Genomic DNA, 12,097 nt, shown 5'->3' with positions numbered 1-12,097 from the left:
TGAGGTTTTTGTTTTGTTCTCCGAATTGACCTTTCGGAGTCTTATTTTCAGAGTGGGCTTTTCACACTGCCAATTGTAGTATCTCTTAGCCAGGTGGCTAAACATGGACTTTGTGCTCTCCAGGGTCCATCTGCAGTTAAGCACAGGGTTTATAAGCATCGTAGTTCCAGCATGTTGAAGCAATATATACTCTATTAAGAAGATCCAGGGCTGTGCTACCATGGCTCCCTCCATTAGCCCTCATCAGATTCTCAAAGCCAGCTGCTCTCTTTGAACGTCTGATGGCTCTTTCCAGACCATCCAGAAAAAGGTGGAGAATCTCTTAGATAAAATAATATTAGAACTGATCACTGATTATATGATACTACAGCGCACAGATGGATCCCTCTGGAGGAATCTCAGCCTTTCTATCCTCAGATATAGCCAATCATGTCTGTGTAGGGGCCCGGCCGGTCAGTAGCAGAGCTGAGATTGGACCTTGACAGCTCAAGATCTCAGCAGTAGAGGGCGAAAGCACCCACATACTTTAGGGAATTTATAGTAGTACTGGTGATTCAGGCAGTATTCGTATATAGTACGGTGTGATGATTTGTTGCAGTCCTAATATCCAGCCCTAACCGCCAGTACAAAGTTACCATCACCTTCCTGCCAGAAGGAGGAGTGTTTACAAAAATCCGATTTACTCACGGCACACGTCATAAAAAAGGAAAACATGTGAATGGAACAAGGCTGGTTAAAAACAGACCATGTGGTAGCATTTAAGGTGGCCTCTGGAACAGCCCACATCAGTGGTTTAACGGGGCTCATGAGGAGGCTCATTCTTAGGGAACTAGAGTTATATACCTCCTATTAACTCCACAACTGCAGAGTCAAAGCAAAACAGTAGCCTGAACCTAAATCATGCATGATACAAATACCTCACAAACTCACAATTTTGAATGAGAAAACTCACAATTTTAAAGGAGAACATGTCAAACTCCTTATTGACAGGGAATTTGAACATGTGCCTTAATACTTATGAAGAAAGTTTAAAAAAAAATCTACAATTATTTACCCCACCTTCACCACCACCTAGGACAGTTTTATTTTCTTACTTATATCAAAGAATCTTGGGAGAACATGCCAAACCCCTCAAACAAACTTATTTTTTACCTTTAATATCAACAATATATATATATATATATAAAATCACTGAAGGGCTACCACTGTATACACTATAAGGCCAAAGGTAGATGGACACCTGACTTGTCAAAAAACATGAGCTTTCGCCCCCCCTATTATCTTTGCACTCAAACAGCCTCCACTCACTTAAGAAAGCTTTTCCGCTTTCCAGGGAAGTGTCCCTGTAAAACCTTGTACCCATGAGCACTTGTGAGTGTGCGTTTAGGCACTGGGGTTACATGACGAGATCTGACTCCCAATTTATACCAAGTTCCAAATCAACCCAAAGTTCATCTCTCAGTGGAGCTGAAATCAGGGCTCAGGGCTACTCGAGTTCATCCACACCAAACCTGTCGAACCATGTCTTTACGGACACAATGCACAAAGGTAGTTAGGTTAAAATAGGAAAGGGGCTTCCCCAAACTGTTGATTTTTGTTAGCAATGTGTGTCTGAAACATCTAAAATCAGTTAGTTGGTGTGTCGACATACTTAACCATGTAATGTACTATCCCCCTGACCACTGTTGCCTCACAGCAAGAAGGTCCTTGGTTCGATCCCCAGGTGGGGCGGTCAGTGTCCTTTCTGTGTTCTCCTCGTGTCTGCGTGGGTTTCCTCCGGGAGCTCCGGTTTCCTCCCACAGTCCAAAGACGTGCAAGCGAGATGAACTGGAGATACTAAATTGTCCATGACTGTGTTTGATATAACCTTGTGAACTGATGAATCTTGTGTAATGAGTAACTACCGTTCCTGTCATGAATGTAACCAAAGTGTAAAACATGACGTTAAATTCGTAATAAAACAAACAAACTATCCCCCTTACAGGTGTATGTAAACTTTTGACTTAATGTATTGTAATAGCACCTGTTTAACAGGATTTAATCTTCATGTCATATAAGACACTACTATTCCAGGTCTATTTTAGCCAAAATAAAAGACCAAAGCAAATGATTTCCGGTATTAAGGATACGATTAGTCTTTGTGAGGATTTAACCAGCATTATTGTGTTTCACTGGCGATGTTGTTTTTCTTCCGAGACAGAAATAATTCACTATTACTAAGACAGCAGCTCTAAAACTGGTTTGCTCACTCGCGAGGACATGACTGGGTGTGACCGGATTGACGGCTCGACAGAAACCGACTCGTCTGGTTGCCATTGTTTTCCCTTAAGACAATAGAGTCACTAAACACTGCGAGGTTAAACCACAAGGACCGGTTGATGGGTAAAAAATATTCTGGAAGGTAATGTCACACGGCATATAAAATCACCCAAACATAAGAGCTAAAAATTAAATCTATGCAAGGGAGTCTAATTTATGCTGAAATTGTTGACTTGTTATAAGTACAATATTATATATATATACGTATATATATATATATATATATATATATATATATATATATATATATATAATATGGTTCTTTCGATCTTAATTCGCACTTGATTTGCACATTCTGATTAAACTTTTTGGTCCTTTCCTCTTAAAGTTCTGCCAGGTCTGTTAGGGAGTAGTGATAAAACAGGATTAAGAACAGGACTTACTGGGCATCTCACGTACATTAAATTTGTCCTTCATTTTAACCACTCAAGCATTGCCTGGGGTCACTGTCCTGCTGAAAGACAATAATAAGCTGCTGGCAACTGCTGATCTCAGCTACTCTGTCAGAGTGACACCGGGGTCACTTTAGCTTTTAAGGCCTGGGTCACTGTAGTTTAAATTTAAAGTGTAGGAGACTGCCTTGGCTGAGACTGGGTATATTGGGTCTGTAAATTTATATTACCGCTTCTTTAAAATCATCACATTGCTCCTACATTTTAGGGACATGAGTACATAACATAAGCTGAGATCTTCTTTTGTTACCTGGTTAGCAAATGAATACCAAAATCCCCACCATACACACACACACACTCACACATTTACTCGCTGATGACTATCAGCTGCAGATTAAAATAATAGAAAATCAGGTGTTGAGGCAGCAAAGAGTACCAGACCACCAGCTGTGAGGAAACAGATGTGCTCTGACTTGGGCACAGTGGCCTGTTTTCAGAGAATGTAGAACAGTTTTTGTTTGAATAGGGTACCAGGCCAAAGAGGCAAACCTGTACAGTTCAGTAAAATAGAATGATACTGATTAGGTTAGCAGGTAGACGGGATGGTAGACAGACAGGTGGATGGGTGGAGAGCTACCGTAACAGGACAGATGGTTAGGCAGGTTTTTGGAATGACACGTAAGTGGATAGATAGACAAATGGAAATGGAAAGACAATTGAAAGGTTGGTGAGTAGACAAAGGCGGAGGTAAACAGACAGATGGGCATACAGGTTGGTAGATGTGTAGAGAAAAAAAGGATAAACAATGAGTGGGTCAGTAGAATAAAAGAATAGTAGAATATTAGCAGATAGGCTGACAGACAATTAGTTGGTTGGTAAAACAACAGGTTATAACGACAGTTGGGTGGGTAGACAAATGAGTATGTTGGTAAGTCAATGAAGAGTAGTAAGATGCCAGCTAGCTCCCCAATAAGGAAGACAGAAGTGCAGACGTAAGAAGTAGTACAGAGTTATGGTTTTGGAATAGATCAATTTCGAACTGTAACAGGGTCCTGCTTACGTCACACTGAGCAATCTTACATTTTGCCATCAGGTGTGTCTTTTTTATTCTCTGGTGTCAAGGATTTATTATTATTTTTTACAATTAATGTCAAAGCTTTGCAATACTGACCATAATGTTTTAAAATGAACAGCAAATGCACAAACAGCTTTTTGATTAGAATACTCTAGTTACAGAATTGGGAACCTCAAAACATCAACCATGTGACCCTTCTTGTATTTTTTGGTGGTAGGAAAACATGCCCTGTGGCACTTCTGTAACTAAATGGGACACTTTCCAATTTCTTTTCAAAGCTCCGATGCTGTTGGGTACTTAAGAGTTAAACCCAAAGAATACGGGCGCAGCGGTAAAAACACATGCTGAACACCAGAGCTGGGATCTCGAATACATCGTATCGGGTCTCAGCTCTGCCTGCCGGCTGGGCTGAGCAACCACATGAACAATGATTCGTTCAGATAGGGTTGGGATATTAAGCCGGATAGGAACTCTCTCGTAACTAATGCAATTACGACCTCTGCTGGCTGATTGATGGCGCCTGCACAGAGATGAGAAGAGAGTGCTGTCAGGGTGTGTCTCTCCATACACAGTGCTGAGCTGCACTGCACTCGTCAAAGTGTAGGTGACAAGATGCGTACGGCTGCTGCCCACGTGTCAGAGGGGGCGTGGGTTAGCTTCGTTCTCCTCAATCAGAGCGGGGATCAGTAAAAGGGGAGAAAAATGCATTAAAAAAAAACCCAAAGAATAATAAAGACGAAGAGTGTAAACGGGACAAAAAACAGGATGGAGAAAAGAAAAACCTTGACAGTCTGGGTGGATGCACTGAAGTAATAACGCTGATATAAATAAAAGTCTTAACGTTGTGCTAGAAAAGAGCCTTCGTCTAATTGCAAAAATGTGTGGGTGTTCAGACCTCAATTACTGATCAAAGGATGTGCCAAGGAGTCTTTAATCAGGAGAAAGAAGATAGATGTTTACCGTTACACTCCAGGATAAAAAAAAATAAACAAGAGTGAGAGCGAGAGCGTGGCAAAGGTTCTACTGAGGAGCTCAGTGACTTTCAGTATTGCAGTAAGTTCATTAAATTACATTTACATTTTTGGCATGTAGCGTTTGGCATGACGCTTTTATCCAAATCGTCAGTATACAGTCTAAGCAATTCAGGGTTAAGGGCCTTGCTCAAGGGCCCAACAGTGGCAACCTGGCAGTGGTGGGGTTTGAACCAGCAACCTTATGCTTACTAGTCCAGAACCTTGACCATTAGGCTACTACTGCCTACTGCCAACACTTATTGTTAAAGGTCTAGAATCAACAGCAGCTCAGCTATAAAACCCTTGGTTAGTCAAGTTTACTAGTGTCGGTTCTTTGCAATACTCACTACTCTGTTCCAAACTACCTCTGGAAGCAACAAAAATCAGAAGCTTTATAATACTGGCTTCCAAGGCCAAAGAGTCTCACACAGGCCTAAGATTACCACGAGCAATGCTCATATGTTGGCTGGAGGGGTGTTATATCTGCAACTGGAATCTAGAATAATGAATCACGCTTCCACACTTGACAGTCTGATGAACAGAAGTTCCCTCCAGTCAAATCTTGGGGCGATGGGAGGTGACTATCGAGTCATTCCACTCCAATAGCAACTTTGTCCTGGTCAGGTTTGCAGTGGGTCTTGAGCATATTTTGGAAAATCTAGGTACAAGTAGGGAATGCACATTGAAATGGGTGACAGTCAACTGCATGGTTTTTCAAACCGGAAACTGTCCGGGAAGGCCCCCTTGTGGAGGCTTAAGGTTACATCTTGTAAATCCCAGTAAAACCAGATAGAATAAGATGCATTGTTTGTGTTGCCTGGGTTGCCTGGACAAAATGTGAGTCGCTTGAAAAAAAGCTTGAAAAACCCTGATCTACTGCATGGTTTGACACTTTCACTTATTTATAGGCAATCAATATAGTTGATTGAAATAATTAAGTGTTTTAATGATTTAGAATTGAAAACTATAGTCTAACTGGCAGGCAAACCTAGCACTACTAGTGCCAAAAGTCAGGACACAATTGATGCAGAATTTGGCTGAACACTGAGACCTCATTGGCAGCCTTGGTGGGACATCACCATTCCTCCACAACATATGTGTCGACCTTTTCATCACATTTTCACCCCCTAACCAAACGGAAATGGACAAAAGAAGGCATGCTAAGAATTGTCTGTTATTACATTTGACATTCAGAAGACTGTGAGTAAATACAATGCAAGTAATTTAGTGTTGAGTACCTTGCTTAGGGGCTTAACAGTGGCAGCTTGGCAGTGGTGGGGCTTAAACCAGTGACCTTCTGGTCAATAGGTCAGTACATTAACCAGAGCTAGATAGTAATCACTGCTGGCTGATTGGCTAAGTCTTTAGCCAATTTTAGGAAATTCCAGGGTCAAACTGCATGATGGATAGATTGTAATTTGTGATTTGGTATTCACTTAATTAACACTCCAAGCTCACTGACAAACTATACTTTCCTGCAGGTAATATCTCTAAATGCTAATACAGATAAATCTTCTCTGTCATTCAGGTTCTCCGTACTTAAGATCAGACACAACCTGGTTATTCTCAGGTTTAAAAACACACACACACACACACACACACACACACACACACACACACACACACACACACGCCAAACAAAAACAAAAGGTGTGTCTGATCAAGTTGAGTCCACATCACTTTGGAATTACAGATATGGCAAAAATGTGACTGCAAACTTGCTGGGGGTTAAACAGGTATTAGTGATGCATCATTCTAAGGAAAGCTGTCAGGTTTGGGTTTTTTAATCCCTGAAAAGGCACGCGAGTGGCGAAGCCGTCTAACAAGCTAGCTTGTGAGTTTAAACCTTAAACCAAATTGGGCGTGTCTTTGGGAGGGAAGGTTGGATAAGGTGTCTTCCTGCTACTGCTGCAATCTGGATGGGTATGGGGGTTTGTGTGGAAACCCAACACTGGCAAGTGATTAGAAGCGACTGGTGACTGAGCACATGTCGGAGGAGGCACATGATGGTCCATACTCCATAGCACTCGGTCAGAACAGAGGTAGTGCAAGCAGCAGTGCAGCAAGAGTAACTACTTGGATCTGGACGGCACGGTGGGTTCGATCCCCAGGTGGGGCGGTCTGGGTCTTTTCTGTGTGGAGTTTGCATGTTCCGCATGGGTTTCCTCCGGGCGCTTCAGTTTCCTCCCACAGTCCAAAGACGTGCAAGTGAGGTGAATTGGAAATACTAAATTGTCCATGACTGTGTTCGATATAACCTTGTGAACTGATGAAACTTGTGTAATGAGTGTGGATCTGGAAATGACTTTTTCGCCAAACTATCACCCCTATAATACTCCAAACTGAAGCACTTAGGAATTATGATCACGTATTATTTAACGTGTATTAATATCTACTAATTATCTCCATGATTTTCAAATAATACAGTATGAAAGGGGGCAAGTATTCAGCCACTTTTGTTCCTGCTTGTACTTGTAACATCTTACATGTGTCCTTATACTAGTGCATTTTTGCAGTGTTTCTCATCCCACATTTATGAGTCTATTCAACACTCAGGAGTTCCTCCATTATTTAAAATGATGAGAATTCCATTATGATTGCATTAGTATCTGTACATAGCACTGACACGCCTACATCCCTGTTTTATACAGACGGAAGGAAAACACACCCATAAAGTGTCAGTCGTCATACAAATGAGGTCATTTATCAGTTCTGCTACTTTGTATGAACAGAAGTATTGGGACACTCCTTGTAGTTTTTGAATTCATGTGTTTCAGCCACAACAATTGCTAACAGGTGTAATAAATCAATTACATAAAGGTAATTATATGCTTCCAACTTTGCAGCAACAGTTGATGCAGGAACTTTTCTGTTCCACTATGAACAAATCCCATGTTCCCATGTGAACAAAGCAAGAACTATAAACCGATATTCATGTCTTTAAAGAAAGGAATGAACTTGAACATCTACTATCTACTAATATTTGACTGAAGGGGCACAAATTCCCACAGACATACGTTAGAGTACCCCATTGTAGGTGTACAAAATCAGCTATATAAATAAAAGATGAGCTTGTTAGTCATGAAGTTTGCATCCCAAAACCTTTGGCATTATTATGCACCTATTTGCAGCTATAAAAGCCTACAGGAGTTAAAATAGAATAGAATAGACTAGAATGCCTTTATTTGTCATTTATACATATACAATGTACAGTACAATGAAATTCCTTTTCCTCATATATTTGGAAGCTGGGGTCAGAGCGCACGGTCAGCTATCGTACGACGCCTCTGGGACAGAGTGGGTTAAGGGCCTTGCTCAGGGGCCCAACAGTGGCAGCACGGCAGAGCTGGGATTCAAATTCTTAACCTTTTGATTGATAGCCCAAAGCTCTACCCACTGGGCTACCACTCTCCCAAGAGTTTGGAGTGTGTTTGTGGGACTTGTGGGGTCCACATATATTTGGCCATAGAATTTATATAGACAAAGGATACTGTATAAGCAGCTTCAGAATTATTGGTACCTTGTTAATACGAGTCTATTGGCTTCTCCTCATATAAAATTATGATAATTTTAACCTTTATTAAAAAAATTATTTAACTTATTTGAGAAACCTTATCAAAATTATTTCTTAAGAGAGCTACATGTCCAAATTATTGGCACCTTCAAAAATTGTTATAAATAAAATGTAAGCTTTCTCTTATTTTTGTTCCTTGTTGTTTTGGAGCTTTGTCCAACCAGAAGTCTAATTGTAATGATTTGGCTCCTATTAAAATCACTCAAGTATTTAAATTTGTACTGTTGCATTTTTTTGTGTGGGGGCAGTCATAATGTTTTGGCTTATCAGCATAACTTAAAGCGACTGTATTGCCATTCATACTGATATCAACGCCCCTCTGACAAAGAAATGTTTGCTCTGTGTGCAGCGCAATCAAAATGAAATTCCTTTCAGATTTCTCACACTAAGATGGAATGCATACTTTTAAAGATATCCATGCTTTCAGCAACTACACACACACACACACACACACACCCTGGTCTGTTTTAAACAATGGCAGTGATGCAGAACAGACATGGTTGGTGAGGGTGTGACAGCAACGATGGTAAAATCCATGCTGACTCAAATCAGTGTAGGATGCAAACGAGAGGAAGGGAAAGGACCACAATTAAAAAAAGAACCAGCTCATGAGGGTGTGAAACGTGGTTTCATGTTGGAATCATAAGTGCACCTAGTATGAGGGTTTCATCTCTGAATTGTGTAAATGCTGCTGAGATACATTGTCTGGAGATACATTGTCTGCACGTGTTCATCACATGACTCACCATTATTGGCGTGTCTGATGCAGTCCTGAAACACGGCGAGCCACTTCCTCTGCTCTTTCTCAGTCCTCACGTTGAAGTAGTGATGCCGAGCGTAGGGATGCCACAGGATCAGAAGGAAGTTCGAGGCGCACCTTAAATATGGAGAGTTGTCTGGTTTCACCTTCGTGTCTAATACAGATGGTAGAAGATACAATACATTAGGACTCAACAGAGAAAGGCTGCAGCTCTGTTTCCCTGACCTATGCAGTGTGGTTGTGCATTCATATTTTCTTGATTTTTTATGATGGACTGAAATGAGCTACATGATACACCTGAGATACAAGATACATGCAAACTGGCCACATTTGCACCAACACTAATGTGTATTATTGCTCCTATTATATATACTTATACCTATAACCAATATATTGTAGATTTTTGTACCTAACAATATCTTTATTTCTATATATATATATATATATATATATATATATATATATATATATATATATATATATATATATATATATACATATATATTCTTTTTTTTATGATAGGCTGAAATGAGCTACAAGATCAGTTATAATCTATATTATCATTATCTATATCACTTATTATTATTATCTACAACTATTACTACTATTATACTCATTCAAACCTATATCTGATGTGATATTTTTATATTTAATATTTATCCCTATATAACAGTGTATATTATTGCTCCTATTGTACATATTTATACCCAACATCTGTTCCAGATGACTGACCGTCAATGGCCTCTTGCATTTAAACCATGTGGTCAATGAAGCCACCTCATATACATGTTACGCTCTTATGCAATTCAGATTACGTAATGTTTTGCCATTTTATCACATACACTGTTCGTATATACCGAAAATGTGTGGCAATTCAGTCAAAGCATGGGTGTTAAACCAGAACTAGCTCACAAACAGCATTCCAATTCATCCCAAAGCTTTTTAATGGAGTTGAAGTCAGAGCCTTATGTGCAGGCAACTAGGGGTTCTGTTCTTCACACAGTCCCAGTCTTATAAGCCTAAACCCCCCCACTATCAACACTACTTACCAGGCATGCAGCTGTTGAGCAGCTCCAGGTATTCATCCATGGAGTTCAGGGCTTTGTATCCAGCACAGTTAATGACTCCTTTGGGATGGATGCCTCTTTCATGTGCCTGATGAAAAAGGTGATTATGTTTAATAAAGACAATAAAGGTTCAAACCATAGCGGTGAGATTATCCAGACAGCACACCCCTCCAAAATAGAGCTGCTCTGTCTGTCTGGGAGATATTATTAAAAATGGAAACAAAAATGCTTGTACAAAATATGTAATTTCTAATTGATGACAGATGACACTGCGGATTCACAATTGGGAACTGGATATGCATAGATTGGCAGATACAGTGGGAAAACGTTTTTAACGAAAAAAAGCTTACCAGTTTGGAGTCATAGAAGTGGATGTTGTAAGAGTCTGCCACATAGAAGAAGCGGTTTCTCCATTTTTTATTTTCATCCATGTAGTGAAACAAGTCTCCAGAGAAAATAGATTTGTCTTGCAGTGGATTCTGGGTTAAAAAAAACATCAATCCATGTTAATCGTCTCATACAATTGGTAAAAATGTAAAAGTAAAAATGAAATGATATTGATGTAGATGACTGTATATAACTGTTCAGCAGTAGATAGAGCAGAGTGATATAACAATATACACCAATAGCCAAAACAACCCTCCCAACTCTGACACGCCAAGACATGACCTTTACAATCTGAAAAAGTCCTGTGGCATCTGGTACCAGGACCAAAAAGTTCTGTTTGTTGCCTGTAGGTGGATCATCTTACAGTGCATCGTGGTTCAACTCAAACAAGTAATCAACGTTACAATGCCTGCATGCCCACTGTAAGTGCTTTCGATGGTGGGCAGGAGTTAGCATGGGCACTTTGACTGGCCCGCAACTACACAGAACCATAAACAGAAGGGTCTGATGCATGATGACACATTTTTAGCCCAAGTGTAAATTCTCCCAGATGCTATAGCCTTCATGAAGCTCTGGCATCATTAGGTGTTGGCTGCCCAACAAGCTGACAAGCTGTGATTATTACATTTACATTTACATTTTCAGCATTTAGCAGACGCTTTTATCCAAAGCGACTTACACAATGAGCGGAACACGATGAGCAATTGAGGGTTAAGGGCCTTGCTCAGGGACCCAACAGTGGCAACTTGGTGGTGGCGGGGCTTGAACCGGCAACCTTCTGTTTACTAGTCCAGTGCCTTAACCACTGAGCTATCACTGGCCCAGTGGTTATTAGCTTGTCCCACCTCAGACAACTGCCTGTGAGCAGCCATTGATGTTTGGAAGTTACTTCAACCCAGTGGCCATAAAATAGGTCTTATCAAAGTCACTCAGGTCTCAGCCCAATTAAAAAAATCACTGACCCTCAGATGCACCACTGTTACAAATAGGTTTTGGGAAGTTTGGGGCATCAGTTGTGTACAAACTAATACAGTCTGATGCCTAATCTGCTCTTCCCCAAAATTCTTTTGATCATTGTGGCCAAAAAACCTTAAGCTTTTTACTTTGTGCTCGTATTAGCAAACTTTCATTCAAACTTACATTTAAAAGATGAAAATGTGATAACATTGTATGTAAGTAGTTAATTTACCTTGCGGTGTAAGAGCTGGGAATGGACATTTGTCCCTCCTTCAATTTCATAACGTACACTGTTAAAGAGCGCCACCGCATACTGCTGCTGATACACCCCCCCGAACTCCGCCATCACCCGCCTGGTGCATGCTGCAACACAGAAACACATACAGCACTCTTATACTGGGTTGATTAAAATAAAAGGTTTAATAACGTCTTTGTTTTGGTGACAAAGTATTTTACTAACAAATAATTGCTACATTTGCATTACAGTCATCATTATGCTTGATACCATCATGTTTCTCTAATTAAATGCAATTTGATTAATCAGTACTTTCCA

At 40.3% G+C, this 12,097-nt stretch overlaps 1 protein-coding gene across 1 annotated transcript in view; it reads right to left on the bottom strand.

The window, feature by feature from the left end:
- The window catches only part of niban2a (niban apoptosis regulator 2a), a 32,118-nt gene that overhangs the window by 11,433 nt on the left and 8,588 nt on the right, over positions 1-12,097 (bottom strand). The window contains exons 2-5 of the mRNA XM_063012102.1: positions 11,777-11,907; positions 10,551-10,679; positions 10,183-10,288; positions 9,120-9,287 (exon numbers count right to left, since the gene is read on the bottom strand). Of these exons, the coding sequence (XP_062868172.1) occupies positions 9,120-9,287; positions 10,183-10,288; positions 10,551-10,679; positions 11,777-11,907 (534 nt within the window). The remainder of the gene's footprint in view (positions 1-9,119; positions 9,288-10,182; positions 10,289-10,550; positions 10,680-11,776; positions 11,908-12,097) is intronic.

This window comes from Trichomycterus rosablanca, chromosome 16 (assembly GCF_030014385.1).
Source record: "Trichomycterus rosablanca isolate fTriRos1 chromosome 16, fTriRos1.hap1, whole genome shotgun sequence".
NCBI lineage: Eukaryota > Metazoa > Chordata > Actinopteri > Siluriformes > Trichomycteridae > Trichomycterus > Trichomycterus rosablanca.
The sequence above is the reverse complement of the archived record's forward strand: the minus strand, read 5'-3'. Positions and strand labels throughout refer to the sequence as shown.